The following is a 21,090-nucleotide window of genomic DNA, read 5'->3' on the forward strand; positions in this document are numbered from 1 at the left end:
GCTACTGTTTAAATTAAACAGACCACTGAGTTCACTCACTGATTTTCAGGGATTTTCTCCTGCAGGGACATCTGGCTCGTTTCAAGATATTTCAAGTAATTTTATTTTTGGCATACTGTACTAACAGATGGTGCAATGAAGGTTTTTAAAAGACTCAGTTATTTGCATTTGTTTGAAATTAATACCTTAAAAGTAGGGTTATCGCAGAAGCAGGTGGGACTTCTTAAAGCAGGCAGCACAATCTGCCAAAACAGATTATTTTTAGTCCTGTCTTCAATGACTGCAAGTTCATACACAAGTACAAGTTTTAAGTCTTTGCTTAAATTAAATCAGTTTTGACTAAAGAACTAAAAAGGAGAGAAATTAGATGTCAATCAATCACTTATTTGTCTCTTGAAATCATTCATGGTCTAACTCAAATGCGATCCTGTCAGCTCTTTTAACATATGCACTGTATTAAGTCCTTTTTTTACCTCTTCTTACATGGTGGGGTGCTTTTTTATGATTGTCTGTGTTTTCAGACGAGCTGCAGCATGTGTTTATGGGTTCCAAGTTTACGGTTGTGGAATGATTTAACTGTAGTTTTGGGTACAGTTGCTTTTGTTGTTTTATTAATGAAATGCACCAAAGACTCAGTAAATTCATTGGTTTCATAGGTGAAGTTGAAGTTTGTATCCTGGAATGTGCTACACACTCTGACTGGCTCGATCTCATGCGTCATAGTTTGTTTACATATCTCGTCACCAATCAACACCGCCGTACGGTTGCTCCGTGCGAACATGCGCAACGCCGTTCTGCAGCCACCCCTAAGCGGCTGCCTCTAAGGAGCACTGCTGTGATCTTGAGCAGGAACAGGACAGCACCTCACATTCACACTGATGTACCAGTCCTATTTTGCCATATAACACACGTCTACTCCCCTTAAACAGTCTCCTGTTTGAGCGTCGCTGTCCTGGATTTAGCCATGTTTCCTCTGAATAGAATATTAAAGTTTCTGATATCCCGTTGGAAACTGATGCGACACAGAGGTCATCCAGTTAATTATCCAATGCCTGTACAATGACTAGCAGCATGCAAGTTCAGACGGTGCTCATTCTTCTCCATCTTTTCCTCGACAATTAAAAACCTCAACCTGGCTAGCAAGCAGGGTCACAGAAGGAGAGTTTCCAGACTGGTGAGTTGATTTCCTCATCCCACCATCAAACACCAACCCAAAAAAGCACCACCAACACTTGCAAGTACAAGTTATATATAGTCTTGCTTAATGCCTTTCACTTGGTCTGATCCCCCCAAATCAGATGAAACAAATTCAGCACACAGACTGGAAGAGCCGGTGTTTTCATATTTACAGGCACAGTTCTACAATGAGGTGAAGTCTAAGTTATTTTGTGGTTATGGTTGCCACTAGGGCCAGATCAGCAAAGACAAAGAGACAAATTGACCAAAGTGAAAGTCCCCTGAAGTTGCTTTTCAATGACTTTATCACACTGTTGCTGGTTATTAAGCAGATTTTGATGTCAGTGGTATTATTTAATTTAATTTAGTAAATAATTTGATCTAACTTGTTTAACCAACTGCATGACAAGCTTCAACGATGGCAATAATCTGTATTTACAAGCTTAATTAAAATAACAAAAATGATTTCACAGGCAGTGATTTGACTACCCTTTCATTGGCTGGCTGCTATGAACTCAACAAACTTTGTAAGCCCTCCAATCATGCGTGTGTGTGTGTGTGTGTGTTTGTGTGTGAGGGGGAGGGCTGTATTGCAGCAGCGTACTGAAGCTGCAGGTAGAGTAAAGACGACTCTCAGGTGTCTGGACTGTAAACCTAAAATTTATCCCTGAAAACTTCAGGTAAGTTATCGCTGATTCATCTGATCTCAGACTCTAATGATTCCTGAATACTAACCACTCTGATATTATAACAAATGAGGACTTAAAGTCTGAATGTATTTGCTGTGGCTTACTTTCATACTTTGCACACGCTAATTGCACTAATTCCAGCATATTTACATCGATGCTTACTGCTGATATGTTGATTAATGAGCACTGTCCTAACTCAATAAACTGAATTAATTTAATTTAATTTTTATATGCAGTAAAACCTTAAAGTCATTACATCTCTGCAGTAATTTAAAGGACTCTTTATGATACATAACTTATTAAATTCCTCATTATGTCCCTATAAACATGTCTTCACTTGGAGGAGTTGTATTGTGTTGTCATTTCTTTACTTTCTAAAGCCTGCTATATTCACGTCACACTCCGACTGTTTCATCTTATAAACCAAGGATTAATTCTTTGTTTGGCTCGGCTTTTTATTAAATTTGGGGCTATTTATTCATTTCTTTCATCACACTGTAAGTTTTTATTCCTCTTTTTATTCTTATTTATTCCTTAAAAGCCTATTTTCATCTTTCATTCTGTTAATTTGTATGTGACGTTTTATATTCAATGTTTCTTTTATATTTTGTCTTTATGTCAAACTGCTTTGAAAAGATGCTATTCTGAACAAGCTGTGTTGTTTTTTTTTGTTTAAGAGTCACTATCTAAAGCTTGGAGTGCACCAATAGTATTTCTGTAGGAAAATTAGTCATTTCAGTCCAAAACATGCGTCTAAAAGGGGATTATGATTCCTTTTAAGAGGGAAAAAAGGGATTTAAAATATCTAAATCCTGATTTATCCTCTTGCAGGGTGTTTCGTGCTGGTTTCATGGCTTTTTTTACCAATGTCACCATCCTGCTGGTCCTAGCGTGTATTTCCCATCAGCTGGTGTTGAGCAGCTGCCAGAAGAGCCATGGGCGAAAGGGGAGAGGCGTGGACAGAGGACAACACAAGGACAGGCCAGGGCTGAAAGTGGGCCGCCAACCCAAATCTGTCTCTTCGCAGCCCATTAAAGGCAAAATGGTCTCCAAAGACAAGTCAGAGTGCACCTGGGCAGCAACAGGTGAGGGTCTCTTCATCCTTGGTATCACCTGCAAGAAGATGGACAGGAGCTACAGCTGTGAATATGTCGCCAGACTGGATCTTTGTCCCCAGTATGCCTCCAATGTCCGGCTTTACTGGAAGCAAATCGCCAGGGCACTGAGGAAGCAAAAGAGTTTGTGCCAGGACAGTCGTGCGTTGATCAAGGCGGGAGTGTGCAGGAGAGCTGCCAGAGATGCTCATTTCAGACTCCGTAATGCACAGAGGAAGACTGATCCACCTTCCACTCCACCACCATCTCCCCGAGCTGTCAAATCCTGTCAACCTAATAACAGGAAATTGGCTGAGGAGCACTGCCACGACTCCTGGTCGAGTTTCTGCACATTCTTTTTCACGATGCTGCAGGATTATGATTGCTGATCCAGAAACAGTGGAGACTAAAATCAATTCAGCTCTCTTTGCTGTCACATTAACACTTGTCTCATTAGATATTCTTCATAGATGCCACTAAAGAAGTATTTCTCCACGTTGTTAACAGCCATTCTACCTTCAATAAACACTTTTTCTATCTATTCTTTAATGCTGCTCTGTGATTTGTCGATTTAGGAAGAAATTTACTTTGGTGATAACTTGCTATTGATAAATTTGTTTCGTCTTGAGGAGAAAGACAAGGAAATCCTGTCATGTCATTTTAACACTTTGAAACCTGGATTTCTTCTTTTCAAATGTGTGTTCACAGTCTTACTGAAAGTATTTGCAGGGGAGATTAGGAGTTTGAGCATGTTGGGTATTGACACAGTAATTTAACCGGAGGGAGTGTGATTTTTAGAAAGGCTTGGCCTGCATACTTTGGCACTGACGAGCCTCTAAATCAACACATGTTCAATGTGCAAAATCAAAGGGCAGCAGGGTCGTATCAGATAATACTATCAACAAAGGATATTTGGCAGACTTAACAGAAGATGCATTATGGTTGGCATTCATAATAGGATTATTCGACATTTCTGCCTCATTTCAGTTTCAAAACATACACTTGATTCATGCACTAAAATGACAATTTGGCCGAAACATCTTTAGCATTCATTAGTTGAAATCACTAATGTTCAGAGGTAAAATGAGAGCGGCTACATGACAGTCCAGGGTGTAGGATTTAGGGGAAAATATTTAGAGAAATTAAATATAATAGGTATGTTTTTTTGGTGTATAATCACCTGAAAATAAGAACTGTTGTGTTTCTGTCACTTTAGAATGAGCTGTTTTTTACCTACACAGGTGGCAGGTCCTCATCCATGGATATCACTATGTTGCCATGTTTCTACAGAACAGACAAACCTAACACTGATTCTAGATAGGACCATTCATATTTTTGCATCGGCCACAGTGATTAGCAACCCCTCCATGACGAGAGCATCTGACAAACAGATTTTCTTTTTCTGTAAGACTGTTTTCCTCATTGTTTTACTGGTTTAAATCAGCGCGTTTGTTTGTTTTGGAGAGGAAGACACCTCTGGATATATGGCTCATGGTAAAAAACCTCCTGAACATCTGCATCTTAAGTTATCAGATAACAAATGGGAGCTCACATTAGCAGATGCTGGGCCTGCGTCCCATCTGCAATGTGCCGAACAGCTTTGGAGAAACACTGATTTGAAACTGCTTTATTCAGTGTTTTTACCAGTTTTAATTAGGGCTACCCCTTTAAAGTTGGAGATCTGATTCATCAGTCGGCAACCCCTCAGTTGACTGAGACTGCTTCAAGACAAGCAGTCGTTTTTTGTGATTTTTGCTAGTCAGTGTGCTATGCAGAGTACTTCTGTGGATGTTTTGGTCTCCAGATGTTGCAGAATGTGCTCTTGACTTCAACAATATAGCATGGAGGAGTAGATAGGCTACTTGACACGAAAGAAGAGAGAGACTGCTCTTTTGTTTAGAAGTGATGAGATTACAGCTCACAGCAAGTTAATACAGGATCAGAGAGCAGAGTGATCTGTACGGAGGTGATTCGAAACTACAGCAACAAAGCTACATCAATTCAATATCGGCATAAAATGCCCCCCAAAAAACGGAGAGGGTCAAGTGGCCAGTTTTGCCAGTGGACGCTGGAAGAAAATCTCATGGATCTCTTCTTTCATTTGAGCTATTCTGTGTTTTCAGAGTCTTTGTACAAAATATTCTGTGGGTCTTGAAAGATGACTCAAATTGGCCAGAAAAGCTGGCACAAGCCACTTTCCATTATACAATAGGGCTGGCACTCAATGAGTTAATGGTCAGGGTCTGGAGCTCTGCAAAAGCCCTGCTTTATGTGTGTCTGTGAGGGGCAGAGAACCATAGAAGAGAGCAAGAGAACCGAAACGCTGGTATAAAAACAACCTGACAATTTATACTCAATGTTCGGGATATAGTTATTTTGTACTGTATATAGCACAAGGATCAAGCTGCGATACCTCAAGTGTATTGGATATACATGGGCCACCCCTACTGTGACACACAACTAAATACCCTACATCTTACACACTGGACCTTTATGTAAAATACTGCAATACAACATTATTAAAACACTCCATAAAGATACAAAGTTCATTTTGTAACACCCACTCACTGCTAGAAAAACAGCTGTTGTTATGTTTTCTCCCTGAGGTTAACAGGACAAATTGCTGATAATGTGATGTGATATCAGGTCAGGATTTAACCAAATCATCAGCAGCAAACACAAAGTGTCAGTATACTAATGTTCAGCAATCATAAAGATATTTTTACATAACAGGCAGACAGAACTTTTTTCCGCCCATAGCAGCTCCAGCAGACCAGAACAGGGCCGTCTCAGCACACGCTGTGATTTGAGAACAGGGAATGACTATCATTTTTCTTGATGATTCCAGCTTCATCTCCTGCTGTAACATAATACATTACCCACGGCTGAAATCCATCTAATTCACAGATTCTCAGCAGGTTGCACTGTGGGCCATGTAGGAAACCCCTTAATGTCAAATGAGGCAGACAGAAGTGTGGCTGCAACAAAAAGTAAATTAGAGGGCGGTCACAACATAACTGCAGGAATGCAGTGGATGTAGAAGTATATTTAGGGAGGAGTTTTCCCTTACAGCAAGATTTTTAAACACCAGCTGCTGAAGACTAGACTTTGATTCTGGAGGGCAGCTTGTAAAGCGTAATGCAAGGCACACACTCACTGAAAACATTTAAATGCCAGAAAAGCACCTGCTAATCTAACAACTTTAATACTTAAATAATTCAAAGACCAACTGCAGTGTTAAAGCTGTTGAAATCAGTTTCACGTAACTGTCCTTTCAAATACAAGCAACACACAAAAACAATGTCTCTGGCCATGTACAGGAGAATGTCGGGATTATTTTAAAATTGCGTTTAAGTAGTTTTTATCTGACAATATGCAATCATTCTAATGCCTCAGCTTTACCCAAATTCACATTACAAAGCTCACGTATGTCCCCCAGATGTTCAGAACAGAAACTAAAGTATGGCCACACACTAAATCAATCGCTGCCCAACAGCATGAGTTTAGAGACCCGTTCATGGGGGAAAAAGCAGTGAAATCTACCCTTTTTGCATTTTCACAAAGAGAATAGAGGTTTCACAAATCTGCAAGTGTGTTGTCAGTGTGTAATGTTTAGCCTCTCTCAAATAATGCAGTCCAGTTATTGCATGTATCTAAGTGAGTTTTTCGACAGAGACCTGGTCCAATGTAGGTCTATATATTTGGAAAAAAAAAAGCAGTGAAATCTTCCTGCAATTTTACAACTTTAGCCTTTCTAGGATAATCTAGTCCAGATTTGACCTAGGTATAGTGGTTTTACACGCAACAGAGGTACTGGTCCTTTCCTTTTTAAACCTTTTTAGGAGAGTTTTTCACAAATCTTAAATCATTGCTTTTTAGAAAACATTTGGCCCCTGTTCTAGGCTAATCTTGTCCAGATTTGACTTGGTTCTAAGTATAACGGTTTTTTGACAGAGACCTGGTCCAAAGTGGTCCCTTAATTTTGAAAAAATGCCAGCCACGAAAATCTTATTTTTTTCACCTTTTACAAGATTCAAGTTTTCAACACATAGGGTTTTCAGGCGGGGAAATCGTCGGGGCTTTTTTACTGTTTTTTTCAACAATATGCCTTCACAACAGTTAGAGGTAACATCGGTCGCCAAGCAAGTTACTTTTATATCTCTGTAACTGTTAGTCTTTTTACTACTGAATCAGAAGCAATTACGAGTCAGCGTTCTTTGACGTTACTTTCTGTCTCAGTGAGGTGGGGGGTCGCGCTCGTGCACATTAGGCATTTTTTGGGTGGAAAAAATTACTAACTTTGAGCAAACGCTAAAACGCCAAATCATAAACAATATAACACAATGCGCTATATCACATAACTCAACACGATTTAACACAGGTGGGTAACCCGACATGACATTACCTGTCCTCCTCGGTGCTGTCGGTCGGCTCAGTCCCAGTTTTGAAATAATAATACCGCGTCGGCTTATATCCGGGGGTAGCTCATGATCTGTTAGCCGAAGATATTTTCAAAGCGGTCCTTCTGCATGATTCCGTGTTTAGTAATCCTCCCAAGGGGAAAAAAACACAAGGCATTCGAGATCCTGAAAGTCTAGCTCTTGATCACGAAGTACCACCCTCTCCAAAAAACGCAAAAAGATAAACACTATCCTCTCACAAACTTACGTTAGGCTAGCCGTTAGCTATTTTGTTGTACTCGAAAAGAACCACTTCTCCACTTTAACTCGGATTATTTACAACCAGTTTTGGATTATAAAAGTCGTCTCGCAGGGCTGGGGTGGGCACTGGGTAAGGGTTTTTTAATCTTTTTAGTTTTTCTTCAAAAAGTAAACTTTAAATTAAGTCTGTGAGGAGATTAAATCCGCATCGTTCACGGTAACAACTAACGGGCTAACCAGCTACCAGGGACACTAGGCAACACTAACAAGCCAATCCAGGGGGGGACGGTGCAGCGGCCGTAACGGCAATCCGCTCTGGGCATGCGCACTGTGATTTCCCACACTATACGGGGGCACTTGACGTCTTGTGCGGGGCGGTGCAGGGTCCTCTCGAGTCAATCCCTTTCTTAACAATATAAATACCTTTAAAAAAATTTTAAACCCTTGGGCCTGCCTTTAATATCCACACACAACACAAAAAGCTTAAAAAGAATATTAATATTATTATTATTATTTTCTACTTTCATTGAGTAAAATCTAAACTACAAAATCAGCCCTTATCATATATTCAATTTTTATCAAGAAATTTTTAATTCTTTGTCATGATAGGTTTTGATTTGTCACATTTGTTGCTTATTATGAATTATTAGATTAAAAAAATAAACACCACCAAAAATGAATTATTTCTTATATGCTACATTCTAAGTAGAATTTTTTTATCATCACAGCTTTTATGTCAATAAAGAAGCAACAAGGATTTTTGTACATTATTTTTTGTGCGGTGTCAAATACTCCCACTTTGCAGAAAATTTGGTATTTCAAAATCAAGCTATAAAATATATTACACATTAAATGATGAAATTTCCAAGAACTTTCAGTGACTTTAATTTTTGTAGTCAACATCAGTCCGATTCATAAATATTAAATATTTTTTAATTTTTTGAATTTTAAATGCCCTAAGGTTTTTTTGTTGTGATGTATTGCCAACTTTTGAGTTTTTTACATGAAAAAAGAAAATTCACTGTACTACATGCAAAGTAGATTATTATATTATTATTGTTGTTTAATAATATATAATAAAATGCATAAAATATTATTTAGAATAATCAAAACTGAATATTATCTAAAATTATTTTACAGAATGATAATTTTTAAGCACCTTTCTTCGGGTCTCTCTTTTTTTCTTTTTCTTTTTTTACTTCCCTGTATTTTTTATGTTTGTTTTATATTTGCTAATTTTTGGGGTATTTTTCTTATACTTTTTACTTTTTTTGTTTTTGCTTTTTTGTTGTTAAAATCTGGGTCATTTCCTCTTCAGTTGCTCATTGCCTTCTCCCTTGTTTTCTGAGAAAAATCAAGCCAACTTTCCGAGGTTTCAAAGGGTTAAAGCTGAGCCAAAGCATCCTTCCTCACTGGGCTCTGGGTGTCCTGGACTGACGGTGGCCTGACCGCCTGTGCCTCCTGATTGGCTGAGAGATGTGGGCCTTGGTGAAACTGAAAGTAAGGAGAACACACACCCCGGCACTACTGACGCTAAGGAGATTTGGCACTGTGTGTGTGTTTGGGTACAACCGGGCTTACACACTCCTATGAATGCCTTTGTATGTGTGTGAAAGGCCATAAAGAGCTTTAAACTCAGACAAAGAGCTGAAGGGAATTAATGAAACACCACAAGCATCACATTGTTAGTGTGAAACGAGAGTGTGTGGAGCCGGTGGTCGATCTGAACAAAGCAGCATCGACCAGGTCTAAATCTAAAATATATGGCCTGTATTGACATTATACATGACATATTTAAGATGGAAGGGATTACTTTTGCTATTTGACTGCAACAGAACAAGTTCTTAAAAAGATTATAGAGTATATTACACCTGTATATTCTTCATTTATTTAAAGTGAATTCATTTTAGTTTATTTTTGTATTTATTTACTTTTATTTTTAATGGTTTTCGTGAAGTATCGTGAAGACACACTCCAAAATTCTGGTCTATTTATGAAGCGCATTTTTACCTTTTTGAAAAATGTGTTTTTCCAGGTTCATATCTGTACTATTTACTTTATCGGTCCTTTTTGGCTTCTGAATTTATTGCTTGAATTCACTTTTGTAGCATCTCCGAATGTATCTCTTATTAACAGAAGGCTTGGAGAGATAAAACTACTAAGCCCAATAAGGACTATCTTTTTGGACCTTGTCAGAACTCAATAAAAAGAGAATTAAAAAAAATAAAAAATAAAAAATATGGCCTGTAACTGACCAAACGTTGCTGAGATTCACCTATTTTACTTGGTAAGGGAAGTTATATAACCCTCCAAAATTGTTGAATAATTCTATTTCTTTCATTTTTCATTGGAGAATGAAATGTGACACTGGAGGCTGGTTTACAGCGTCCTCCTGCAGTGGAAATGAGCGCCCGACACAGAGCAAGTGATTTATGAATCAGTCAGAAAATTGCAGCTGCTGGCCACATAACCGCTGAGTCATTCTCATTGATTAACAACTATATCATCCGCCCAAACTGTAGTCATATCCTAGAGATTTTGTATCATAGCTCAGTTGAGACCTTTACCGTTGCACCTGCTGAAAGAAAACTAGACTGAAGCTAGGAATAAAATCATTTAGTTTGTGTTGCTATTTTTATCCTTTGAGGGTAAAATTTAACGGTCTTGTGGTCTCAATAAAAACTTCACAAACTGGACTTGTTCCTGATTAACTTCCTTATTAAAGAATTACTGAAATGTGTCCGATCAGGCCGCATTAAAACTAAAATGCCTTGACTCAGCATGTTTACCTCATTTAAATCAGAGGACTGCTATCAACAGCCAGCAGTAGCCAACACTACACTTCATTATATAGGTGCATAAATGCCACAAACATAAATTAAAACGTTTTTAACTCCGGGGAACTCTGTGAAAGAGGACCCACCCACATATTTTAATATAAAAAGCTCATAAGTAACTATTCCTAAGTAACAAAAACAAAATGATTCTTATTTTCAGGTGATTACACACTAAAGAAAACATACTTATTATATTAGACATTATATTCAATTTATGCCAATATATCCCCTCAATCCTACACACTGGACCTTTGAAAATATTTTAAGTGCATGACAGAGTTTATGTGTAATGTTTTAATGTTTTATATCTCCCTCCTTATTTACTGTGTTGTATTTTTGGTCTAAGACATACTTGTCTTCTTTATTATCGTGGGTTTGTTTGGATTAGCTAAACTTAGTCTTCACATTCTTTAATTGGTAAAATACATTCATTTGCAAAACATAATTTTTACTTCAGTCACGTATTATCTGAAACAACATAATTTTGAAGCTGCAACAAACAGCCCAGACAGCTGCAGCTCCTTACACCTGAATGACTATAATGCAGAGGAAAGGAAACATCAATCTGCGAGTCATTTTTCAGTCGCACTGGAGCGAATACTCATCTGCAAAAACAGCACGAGGCTCTGAGGGGAAGCATGCCAATACATGAAAGGTGGTTCAGGTGGTATTTTAAACGCCTAACATAACGTCTGGCAGACGGGAACATAAAGAGGTTTGTAAATCACAGAGACATAAACACTAAGATTTATTTTGTGGCTCATAGGCCTGTGTCTGAGTGACTGTGGGGATAAATGTATGAAACTAGATTTCTATTTACAGCTGTGAGAGTGCAGCAGGCAAACAAGCTCGCTGCTTAAAATCACCTTGTCTTGAATTTAGCCCTAAAAATCATGAGAAACTGATGCAATGTTTCCCACTGGAATCACAGAGATGAAATTATAGTGTGTTATTTTTAAGTCTCCCCAGAAACAGTGAAATCACTTCATGTAAGCCTGCTGGAGACCACGTTTGGGAGGATAAGCCCTTTATAAACCCAGAACTTTATTTTAAACTCTTTACATAAGATACAAATCTAAATGGACCGATTTAGAGGGACATGTAAAAAAAAAAAAAAAAGGACCAACAAAACAATAGGACAAACAAAAGAAAATGTATGTTACTTGGGTAAAACAGCTGAACTCTTGAGACCTGGATCAACATTAGTTTTTCTAAGCTCCATTAAGACGCCTTTAAAAAGCTGTTTTACCCTTTGAAACCTGAGCAGATTGGTATTAATCAATTGGTTCGATTGTTTCAAAATCATGTGGTGAAAGGCAGTGAGCAATTTGGCAAGAAATGTCCCACAAATTGCAGAAAATTAGTAAAAGGTGACGAGAAAGTGACCTGTAAATTATTATTACTGTTTAAAAAGGGGGAAATAAAAAAACTAAGAAAAAAGTCCAGAAAACTACATTAATAATTAATATAATTATATTTTTTTAAAATAGATTTTCCCCAATTTTGGGGGGTAATTTCTTGTTAATTTTTTTCCTTTTTATTTTTATTTTTGCTTATTTCTGGGTAATTTTCTTGTAACTTATTTACTTATTTCTTACTAATTTGGGGGCCATGTCTTGTTGCTTATTGCCTGCTTCCCATGTTTTTTTTTTGTTTGTTTTTTTGTTTTGTTTTTTTTTACAAGAAGTCAATGTACACAGGTTTTAAAGGGTTAGGGCCTGAAAAAACAAATAGCTTTAAATCTTATGAGGTTATAAGTAAATTTTACCTAATACAGTTAAAAAATGTTCAGTCACAGTATGAACCAGTTTCAATGTAGTACCTGCATTTTCTGACTATGTGAAGCCTAAAATATATAAATAATTTCTGAAGTAGCACATCTTTACACCGAGGAAGACCACATAAAGACAACAAGTGATAAAAGTGCTATAAATTCAGTGTAATTTAAATGTGTGAATAAAAGCAGTGCAGAGAAACAGTGAGCTGGTCTCAGACTTTGCTGCCACCATGTGGCACAAACCCAGCAGAGCGAACTCATCTCCCATCTCTTGATCTAAACATCCAATTTGTTTGACATCCGGTGCTGCCATGCAGAAAGACACGGGGGCAGCAGTATGTCTTTATATGAGTCAACAAATGTCTAATAGTGTCCCATTACTCACTGATCACTGACAGCCGCATTGTAATTCAAGTCCGGATCAGCAGTTCATTTGTAATTAATGAGAGCAGGAGAGCTGTCGACATGTAGCGTTTAATAAATCAGCAGCAGTATTGTATTTTCTAAGTTGCATTTAACACATGCTGCGAGCACTAAAAACAACTACGTGTAAAATGACAAAAAATAGGGCCACAGCAAAAACTATTTAGGTTTTTAAGGTAACACAATAATTGAAGCATAGCATGTGTATGTACTCATAGAGCTTTTTTCTGTTTAAATGTCAAATATTAAACAGAAACAAAACATTTTTAAGGTAGTGCGCTCTAACTGGAGTTAACGCAAGAGAGATATCATCGTAAGTCGAAAATGACGAGTGGGAAATTCACACTAATTCTATCAATAGTGAGCTAAAGTCAAAAAGAATGAACAACTCTGGATCAATAACCTCATCTGACGTGAGGCTTCGTCTGGCCGCACCACAGCGGCTCATCAGTCAGTGCTGCTACACATCCTAACAGCATCAATCATTCCCACCACAGAGGTAGAGCAAAGCCTTCTGGTAGTCCCCGGCTGTGTCCTCCTGCAGAAAAACAACAGACACGGAATCAGTGGCGGAAAGTAAATACATATACTCAACGACTTTATTAAATTACAATTTAGTAAAGTATTTGTATTTCCATTTTCTGCTACTTTTTCCTTTTAATCTACTGCATTTCAGAGGTAAACTTAGCATTTTTTACTTCACTACACTTGTTTGATACCTTTTTAGTTAAAGCTTAACTATGCCGGATCTTTTTAAAAAACAATACAAAGTCTCATACAGAAGTAATCCCTCTCAATCATCGCTTCTGACCCACTCTGTGTGTGGCGGTGTATTTTTCTGCAGAGACTTCGCCCGCTGGCTTTATTTTCTTATTTTTTTTGTTCAGGATGTTTATGGGTGTGTATCCCAACAGCACTGAGGTGAGCTCAGAGCTTAATGAAAAGGTAGTAACCAGGTGCCAGACTGTGAGCAGCAGGTATCCAAAAGATACAGCACCAAAAAAAACAAAAAAAAACAAAAACAAAGTAAAAACAAATACATAAAGGCAAATATTTTTCCAATCACACTGCCACTTTTCGTGCATGTGGGCGGCTGTAGCTCGGGCGGTTTGATCGCCCGCTCCTCCTTCCCACCTGTTGAAGTGTCCTTGAGCACAACACTTCTGACAAACGTGGTCTGCCAAATTAATGCATTAATGTAATGAACGTTAACTCAAATCTGTCGCCCTTCAGCTGATCACACGTCCTCAGCTTCTGTTAGCAGGTTCAGCGAATGCTCATGTTAGCTGGATCCATTAAACTATGCATATATAAAATAGCCTGAGTAACAGCTGAGCACATTTATTCTGAATTTGTGAACGTCTGCAGTAAATAAAGTGAGCGGCCAAAACTCAACAAGGCTAGAGATGACAGCTAACCAGATAATTAATTAGCCTGGGTAGTTTTTATTTTCTTTAATGCTTATTGTGGTGATATTATCTGCTGTTGATCAGTACTGTCACTTTTAACCAAATCACTGTCACATGACCTTGCATTCTTTGTCACCATGTGTTATAGTGTTCAATTCTTTTTTATTTTTTATTTTGATTTGGTCCCCTTTTTTAGTTACCTTTTTTTTTTATATATTTTTGATTTCTTCTACATTTTACATTGACTGTATTCTGCTTCAACAACCAAATTTCCCCTCTGAGGATCAATAAAGGTTTATCTATTCTTAAATTGTCTGTACTGTATATTTATTTATCTATCGGTAACAATGAATAAACAAATTTATTTGCATTATTATTATTATCAGAAATGTCTATGTTTATCCAAATGAGCAGTTTTCAGGTGAAGTCCCCTGGCATTGAAGCAAAGCCTCAAAAATAAAACAGAAAAAACAATCGTCTGGGCATTCACACATTATTTCAAATTATTGAGCATTATTTCATATTGCTCACATTAGCACTGTCAGTTTTCTTTTATTTATTTATTACTTTAAAAATTTGCATTCTGCTTTGCATGTAGTTTATTAAAAAATAATACATTTTTTGTTTTTTTTTTCATGTAAAAGCGTAGTGCCATAATGACAAGAACCTATTATTCAAAAGGTAAAAAATTCTGAAAATTGCTGAATAATTTATATTTATGATTCGGATTGATGTTGGTTAAAAAACTAAACTCAATAAAAGTAGAAATCACACTGATGTATAATACATTTTATACCCTGATGAAAAGCACATATCTTGCACAGAGCAGTATGAGTCTGAATACTGATACGGCATAAAAAATAATAATGTATAGAATTCAGTGTTGCTGCTGATTAATGACATATCCCAGGCTGTTATAATAAAAAAAATAGACTTTGCATGTAGCATATTGAAAATAATTCTTTTTTTTTTGTGTTTGTTTGTTTTCTATCTAAAAACAGAGTAGCATCATGACAAAAACCTGGCATTTAAATTTTTTAATTGCTATGAATGAGGCAGATGGTAGTTAAAAATTAACTAGATAAAAGTACAAAAAATAATATTAATTTTTAATATTTTTTAAAGCTTGATTATGAAAAGCAAGTTTTCTGCACAGAGCGATACACGTGTGTGTAATATTGAAGCAAGCCCTGAGGGTTAAGCACATGAATACAGGTGTTTCTTTCTCTTAGCTCGCTGTAACAGGAAGTAGCTGGCAGATCTGATATTGGCCTGAAGGGTCGGACTGGTCGAGGTCGAGGACGCAGGAATCAGAGAAACAATAAACTGTTTTCAGAAGTTTTCCTTTTACGCTGCTTACACATCGTGTGGGATGGAGAGCTGTAGCAGCTTTGATTATTTAGCCCATAAATCTTTAAATGTGGGTTTAATTACCTTGGATGACAGACTTGGGCTGAAATTGCTTTTTCAGGCACTTAAGTGGATTTACGGTTCGTGCAAATACAAGTGAGACACTCACAATTATTGCACCTCCTATATGAACACGAACACATCGTCGACGCAGCAGGAAGAGCACAGGTGAAACTAATGACATCAATTATCGCTCATTTCAAAGAGCCAGTAAGTCACGACAATGAACCATCCTGCACAATAAAAGGGCCACTGAAGTGAAATATAAATGGAGTGCAGCCATAATAACAATCAAAATATCAGCTGTCTGTGTTAAGTCATAAAAAGTGACATGAAAAGGCATCACTGGGGAAAAATACCTCCATGTAGTATGAATACTTTTGATAAAAGGCACAACTTGAAGTAATAATTGGAACGATGAAATAAAAATGAACTCTACAAAAAGTGTCAAAAATTAAATATTGCTTAAATTATATATTTTATTATTTCATGATGTCATTAATCTATTCAGCATTGGCATTGCTCCAGGAGGATGGCAATAACTCTTCACTGCAAGGAACATCTGGACCCGGGAGAATAGATTAATTCACTTCGGCTGCTGTGAAAAGCAGAGAACGTCATCTCAGTCTCATCACGCTGAAAAAAGGCATTTAAAGTAAATCACCGATCTCCAACCCATCACTGCACTGACATGAATGGCGTATCAGCGGCATGAACGTCGTACACACAGCTGGTGATTTAAAGCATGCAGCGGGACAGATGAGCATGTTTAGAGCGTCAGCGGGGTAAAACGGTTACATCAGGTGTTACATCAATACATTTATTTTCTTCTTAAGTAGAGATCATAAAGAAACAGAGGGCTGTCAGAGTGAGCCGTACCTGGATCGTGTTGTAAAGAGACGCTCCGTACTTCTTTTTGAAGATGGCTCTGATGTCCAACATGTCCACCTCGCTCCTCGACACCATTATTCTCATCAGGGTGTCGTCATCAGTTCCAGCGCGCTAAACACAGAAGCAAATTCAGCAGCCAGAGTTAATAATCTATGAAATTGCATCTTCAACCAGTTTTATAGTCCAAGAAACTGTAAAACATCTTTCTTTTTATTTCTTTCAGAGAGACATTCTGTAACTGAGGGCCTCACACTGTCTCATATGGTGATGTTTAATCCCTTAACTATACTGTAAATCCTATTTGGAGGAAGAAAAGTTACTAAGAAGAAGTACTTCAAAAACACAACTGGGTTTGTCTTCAGAGGGTTCTTATTTAAGGACTAATCCAGTGATTTTGGAGGTTTAAGCTTCTTGACTACACTACATGACTACTGCAAAAAATTATCAAATGTATGGTGTGCAGATTTAGATTTGCGAATGTAATATATTTCATGTATTTATTTTTACGTAAGTATTACTTTTTTCTGTCCATCTGCTTGTTTGTATGATTTTTTTTTTTTAATTTTACATCTCATTTGCTGAATTTATACAAAAACGACTTTGGAAAAATGATCACGTGCCAGACTATTTCTTGGCTCGGTCATGACTATATCCAGAAATGCAGGGCTGTCCCTTAAGGACTCGAGGAGATCAGATAAACAGGTTCCAAAATTTCTTTCAGAAAACCTTTTGAAAAAGTTTTTTTCTTCTCCCAATACTCAAAGTCTCATACAAAACCTGACAACAACACTCTTGAGGTTGTGTGACGGTGACGCCTACCCTCATAGATCTGTACAGGCCATCAGCAAAAGAACTCTGGGACACTCCTGACACATTTCACTGCGGAGCAAAGAGGCAACGTCAGGACTCTGTGTGAGATTGAATTTCTGCCATGATAATCTTTTGTCGTTGTGTTGGCATCGATTTCCACCACAGAGTGTTATCATCTCTTTTATTAAAGCATGAGTTTTAGCCAAAAACAAATAAAAAAAAAAAGAAAAGTGTCCTGATGAATCTCAGGTCTTACCAACAGCTACCAGTAAGTCCTCCAAATTCCCAGTGGTCTCTCCCTTAATGCTGTCCTCTATATCGGAGCCAGAGAGTTTCTTATAGGCATCAAACACTGCAGAGAACAAAACAAGCACAACACATATACAACTAACATGACTTTTGTGCTTTGTTTGTTAATTTTCCTCGTGATTTTGGCTGTTTTATGGCATCATATTTAGTATTTATTGATCACTGGTATTATAAGAATCCACTTTTTAGGAACACCAACAGCACAACCATCAGATCATCAATTTACCACTTAATGATCAGCTGAAAGTGAAAATACTACCAAAATTAACTAAAGAGTGAATTTTGCAAACCACGTCAGTTTTTTCAGCGGCCTGTTAACGCCGCAAAAAATGTTCGTAGCGGCTATTTGTCAGCAAAAATCAAACTTACATCAAACATTTAAAGGGCCACTGACGCAGCATGGGCGTCATTCATAGTTATTGTGGTATTTCTTGATTTATTTATCAAAAGATAAACAAGCAAACCAAGGAACAAAGGAATCATGTCTTCCGCTGCCTCTCTTGCTCTGGTGAAAAAAAACAAACATTTTGCCCACCCAGGTGCATGCTGGTCACACCTGTAGTTGTATCGCTCTGCATACAAAATCAGCCCATAAAAGAAGTATTTAACATTTATATGATTTTCAACTGTCATTGAATTAAATTTTTTAACCAACATCAGTCCTAATCATAAATATCAATTACTCATTAATTTACAGAATTTTAACCAATTTAATTAATTAATCAAGATGTTGTCATGATGCCACTATGTTGTTTGATGAGAAAAAAAATACACAAAAAAATTATTATTTTCAATATACTACAGACAAAGTTGATTCTTTTTAATTATCACAGCCTGGGATATGTCAGTGATTTGCAGCAACATTGATTGTGACAGTGCACTTAGTGGAAATAGCATGTGTTTTCTGCATATGCCAAAAATGTTAAAAAAGACACCATCAGGTGGAAAACAATAAAAATGATATAGTTGTAAAAACGAAATTTCTGAGGCAAAAGCCAAGAATGACACAAAGCATGTTTTTATGCTTTGATGGCTGTGGGATCAAAAAACTGCAGTTTGAATGGGTTTTTAATGAGCATTGTTTTGCCCTTAACAGTATGAATGTAATAATTTTGTTTACACAGTGCTTTAGAGTTATTGTAGGAGCTGAGCTGGAAATTAAAAGGTTAAAGAAAAATACACAATCTTGCCAAAATGTATGCCATATGCATGAACACAGCCAAAATTATTTAAAAAATGAAGAATGAAAAGCCTGTAAAATGCACCAAACAGTCCCTAAAGGTTAAGTATGAGGACTCATGCAGAGGGACAGTATGTTCGGCCACCCACTGCTCACTCTTGTTGGGGATCACGTTCCCTTTCACTTTAGCTTCGTCTAACCCGTCGACTGACCTGTTTCTTGCTGCACGCTTTAATTTTTCAGTGAGTTGTGCCTTCAGTTCGGGCATCTGACTCACTAACCAGCTTAAATAAGTCTCTGTTGCAGCCAGTCGTTTGTGCCCTCAGGACCGCAGCTGAGTTTGTGGTTGTTTATCACACCTTAATAAACTCTACAAACCCGCTCTACCCCTGTGTGTCTAAGTTGTGTAGTGTTCACTTTGTTGTTGTTTTGGCTTCCACTTTTTGTCCCTTTTGTGGGAAAAGAAATTTACTGAAATTTCTAGTTAGGTATTGAAGATAAAGATATATTTGAACAGAAAATGACCCTTTCTGAATCATTTAGGTGAAATAAAACATGAGTGCATAGTGATTATAAGTTGCAACTTTTGATCTTTGATTTTTCAGCAGCTGACTGACAAATTACACATAACATTTAAACACGCTGGCACAAACACGCTCACCTTCTCTGAGATGCTCTGCGCTCCTGTTGCCAAGAATTGTGATGAATTTTTCCTCGTCTGTGCCAAACTTGCCCTCACCAGCAGCATACAAGTCCTGTAATGGCAGACACACACCTCTGCTTGTCACACACACAAACACACAGAGCTAACCTTGTGTAGACGTGACTTATTTGAACACACACAGGCGGCGCAGGAATGACAGCACTGATGTAGGACCTTGCACTGTGCCAAAACAACACGGAGAAGTTTTTTTTTGCTCAATTGTCTTTGTTATTAAAGAGAAATTCTGTGTTTCAGGTTCTTTCACCTGCAGCTTCAGAAGTTTTTTCTAATGTTGGTCAAATGACAAAGTTTTAAAAGACTCACCAACTGATTTAATAATTGATCATTCAGTTGGATTTTTTTTTTTTTTAAGAAAACTCATCTTTAGGCATGTTTGGTATCGAGGTATTACTGTCTACCGGGGTATTTTAGAAATCCTGAAGGTATGATTTTCAATGCCGTCAAAAATACAAATAGTCCTTTTTCTACTAACCCTTTAAAAAATTAAAGAGAAAATAACTGAAATAAGAAAAAAAAAAAATAATAAAATTAAAAAATGATAAGTATAACATAATTTAAAATACATAATTACTATTATCTTATTAATAATGAGAATTACAAGTTTTCTGAAAATACTTACTAATCCATTTTTTCACACAAATAACATATACTCCCTGGTGAAATATCTAAAAGGTATAAAGGAATGAAAACATACCACCCAGGTCTATTCATCATCATTCATTTACGCAGCAGGTTAAATGAATAATTAAAGTTAAACTACACAACAAAAGAAAACCTTTAAACTATCTAAGTAAAGTGCTGCGTAACATTCTGCCGACAATACATTTGTACTTTTACTTAAGTAACACTTTGAATTTAGGCCTTTAACTTGTAGTATTTTATGGTATATCTACTTTTACTTAAGTAAAGGATCAGAATACTTTTTATATCACTGCTGATGACGACGCAAATAATCACTTTGATAAAAAGTGTCATCATGTGTCAAGCACAGCTTGTGCCTTAATAATTTGTAGTACATTCAAATACATGTTGGATCACTTTATCATTACTGGGTCACAATTCACGACTCAATATCAATAATTAATAATGGTCCAGGAAACAAAGATGTTCCGTTCCCAAAGGTTAATATCCTATAATTAATTTACCCTATTGACTATTCTTTCTTGGCCTTTAGCTTAACTGCACTTTGATGATCAGCCTCACAAACATGATCACATCTTCAACATTGTGATATTTGAAAGAAGATGGTGAAATTTAATCAGATATTCTCTGTAGACCATTCACAGGGCTGCACAGGATATTCACTGTGGTTTTCAGTTTTTAAAGCTACTAAATGTTGAATTTTGGTACCTCATCTTTTTGCAATGTTTTTTCAAACTAAAGTTGTTGTGAGACCACCGTTTCAAAAGGTCTCAAGGTTGCATTTTTTTTTTTAATTGGGCTGCCAGGTGAGGTGTTCAAATGGGACGTCATGTGACAGACTACTTTTTCAGCCGGGACCCGTTGCCAGGCAACCAGCAGAGAGTCAAGCAGTGGTGAAGAAGAAGTCAGATATTTTGTAAAGTAAATGCTGCAGTGCTACAGTGTAGAAATACTTTGTCACATGTAAGTTCTGCATTAAAAATTAACTTAAGACAACAGACATCAACATGTATTTATAGTCCCCAAAGTCTACTACTACTCATTATGCAGAATGGCCT

At 37.1% G+C, this 21,090-nt stretch overlaps 2 protein-coding genes across 2 annotated transcripts in view; one reads left to right on the top strand and one right to left on the bottom strand.

Moving 5' to 3' along the window:
* The first annotated feature begins 1,727 nt into the window (after positions 1 to 1,727).
* fgfbp1a (fibroblast growth factor binding protein 1a) lies at positions 1,728 to 3,508 on the top strand. Its single transcript, XM_042492717.1, has 2 exons — positions 1,728 to 1,856; positions 2,697 to 3,508. The coding sequence occupies exon 2, from the start codon at positions 2,716 to 2,718 to the stop codon at positions 3,346 to 3,348; it is 633 nt and encodes a 210-aa protein (XP_042348651.1). The 5' UTR covers positions 1,728 to 1,856; positions 2,697 to 2,715; the 3' UTR covers positions 3,349 to 3,508.
* An 8,992-nt stretch (positions 3,509 to 12,500) lies between these two features.
* Positions 12,501 to 21,090, bottom strand: part of anxa5a (annexin A5a) — a 28,850-nt gene continuing 20,260 nt past the window's right edge. Inside the window, 6 exon segments of the mRNA XM_042493558.1 lie at positions 12,501 to 13,195; positions 16,356 to 16,478; positions 17,187 to 17,216; positions 17,218 to 17,246; positions 17,434 to 17,529; positions 19,328 to 19,421. Coding sequence (XP_042349492.1) covers positions 13,136 to 13,195; positions 16,356 to 16,478; positions 17,187 to 17,216; positions 17,218 to 17,246; positions 17,434 to 17,529; positions 19,328 to 19,421 — 432 coding nt within the window. The 3' untranslated portion in view covers positions 12,501 to 13,135.

Source organism: Plectropomus leopardus, chromosome 9 (assembly GCF_008729295.1).
Source record: "Plectropomus leopardus isolate mb chromosome 9, YSFRI_Pleo_2.0, whole genome shotgun sequence".
NCBI classification, from domain to species: Eukaryota; Metazoa; Chordata; class Actinopteri; order Perciformes; family Serranidae; genus Plectropomus; species Plectropomus leopardus.

What these genes read in the sequence shown, in the direction of transcription:
- fgfbp1a (XM_042492717.1), top strand. Translation starts at nt 2,716, where the DNA reads ATGGCTTTTTTTACCAATGTCACCATCCTGCTGGTCCTAGCGTGTATT.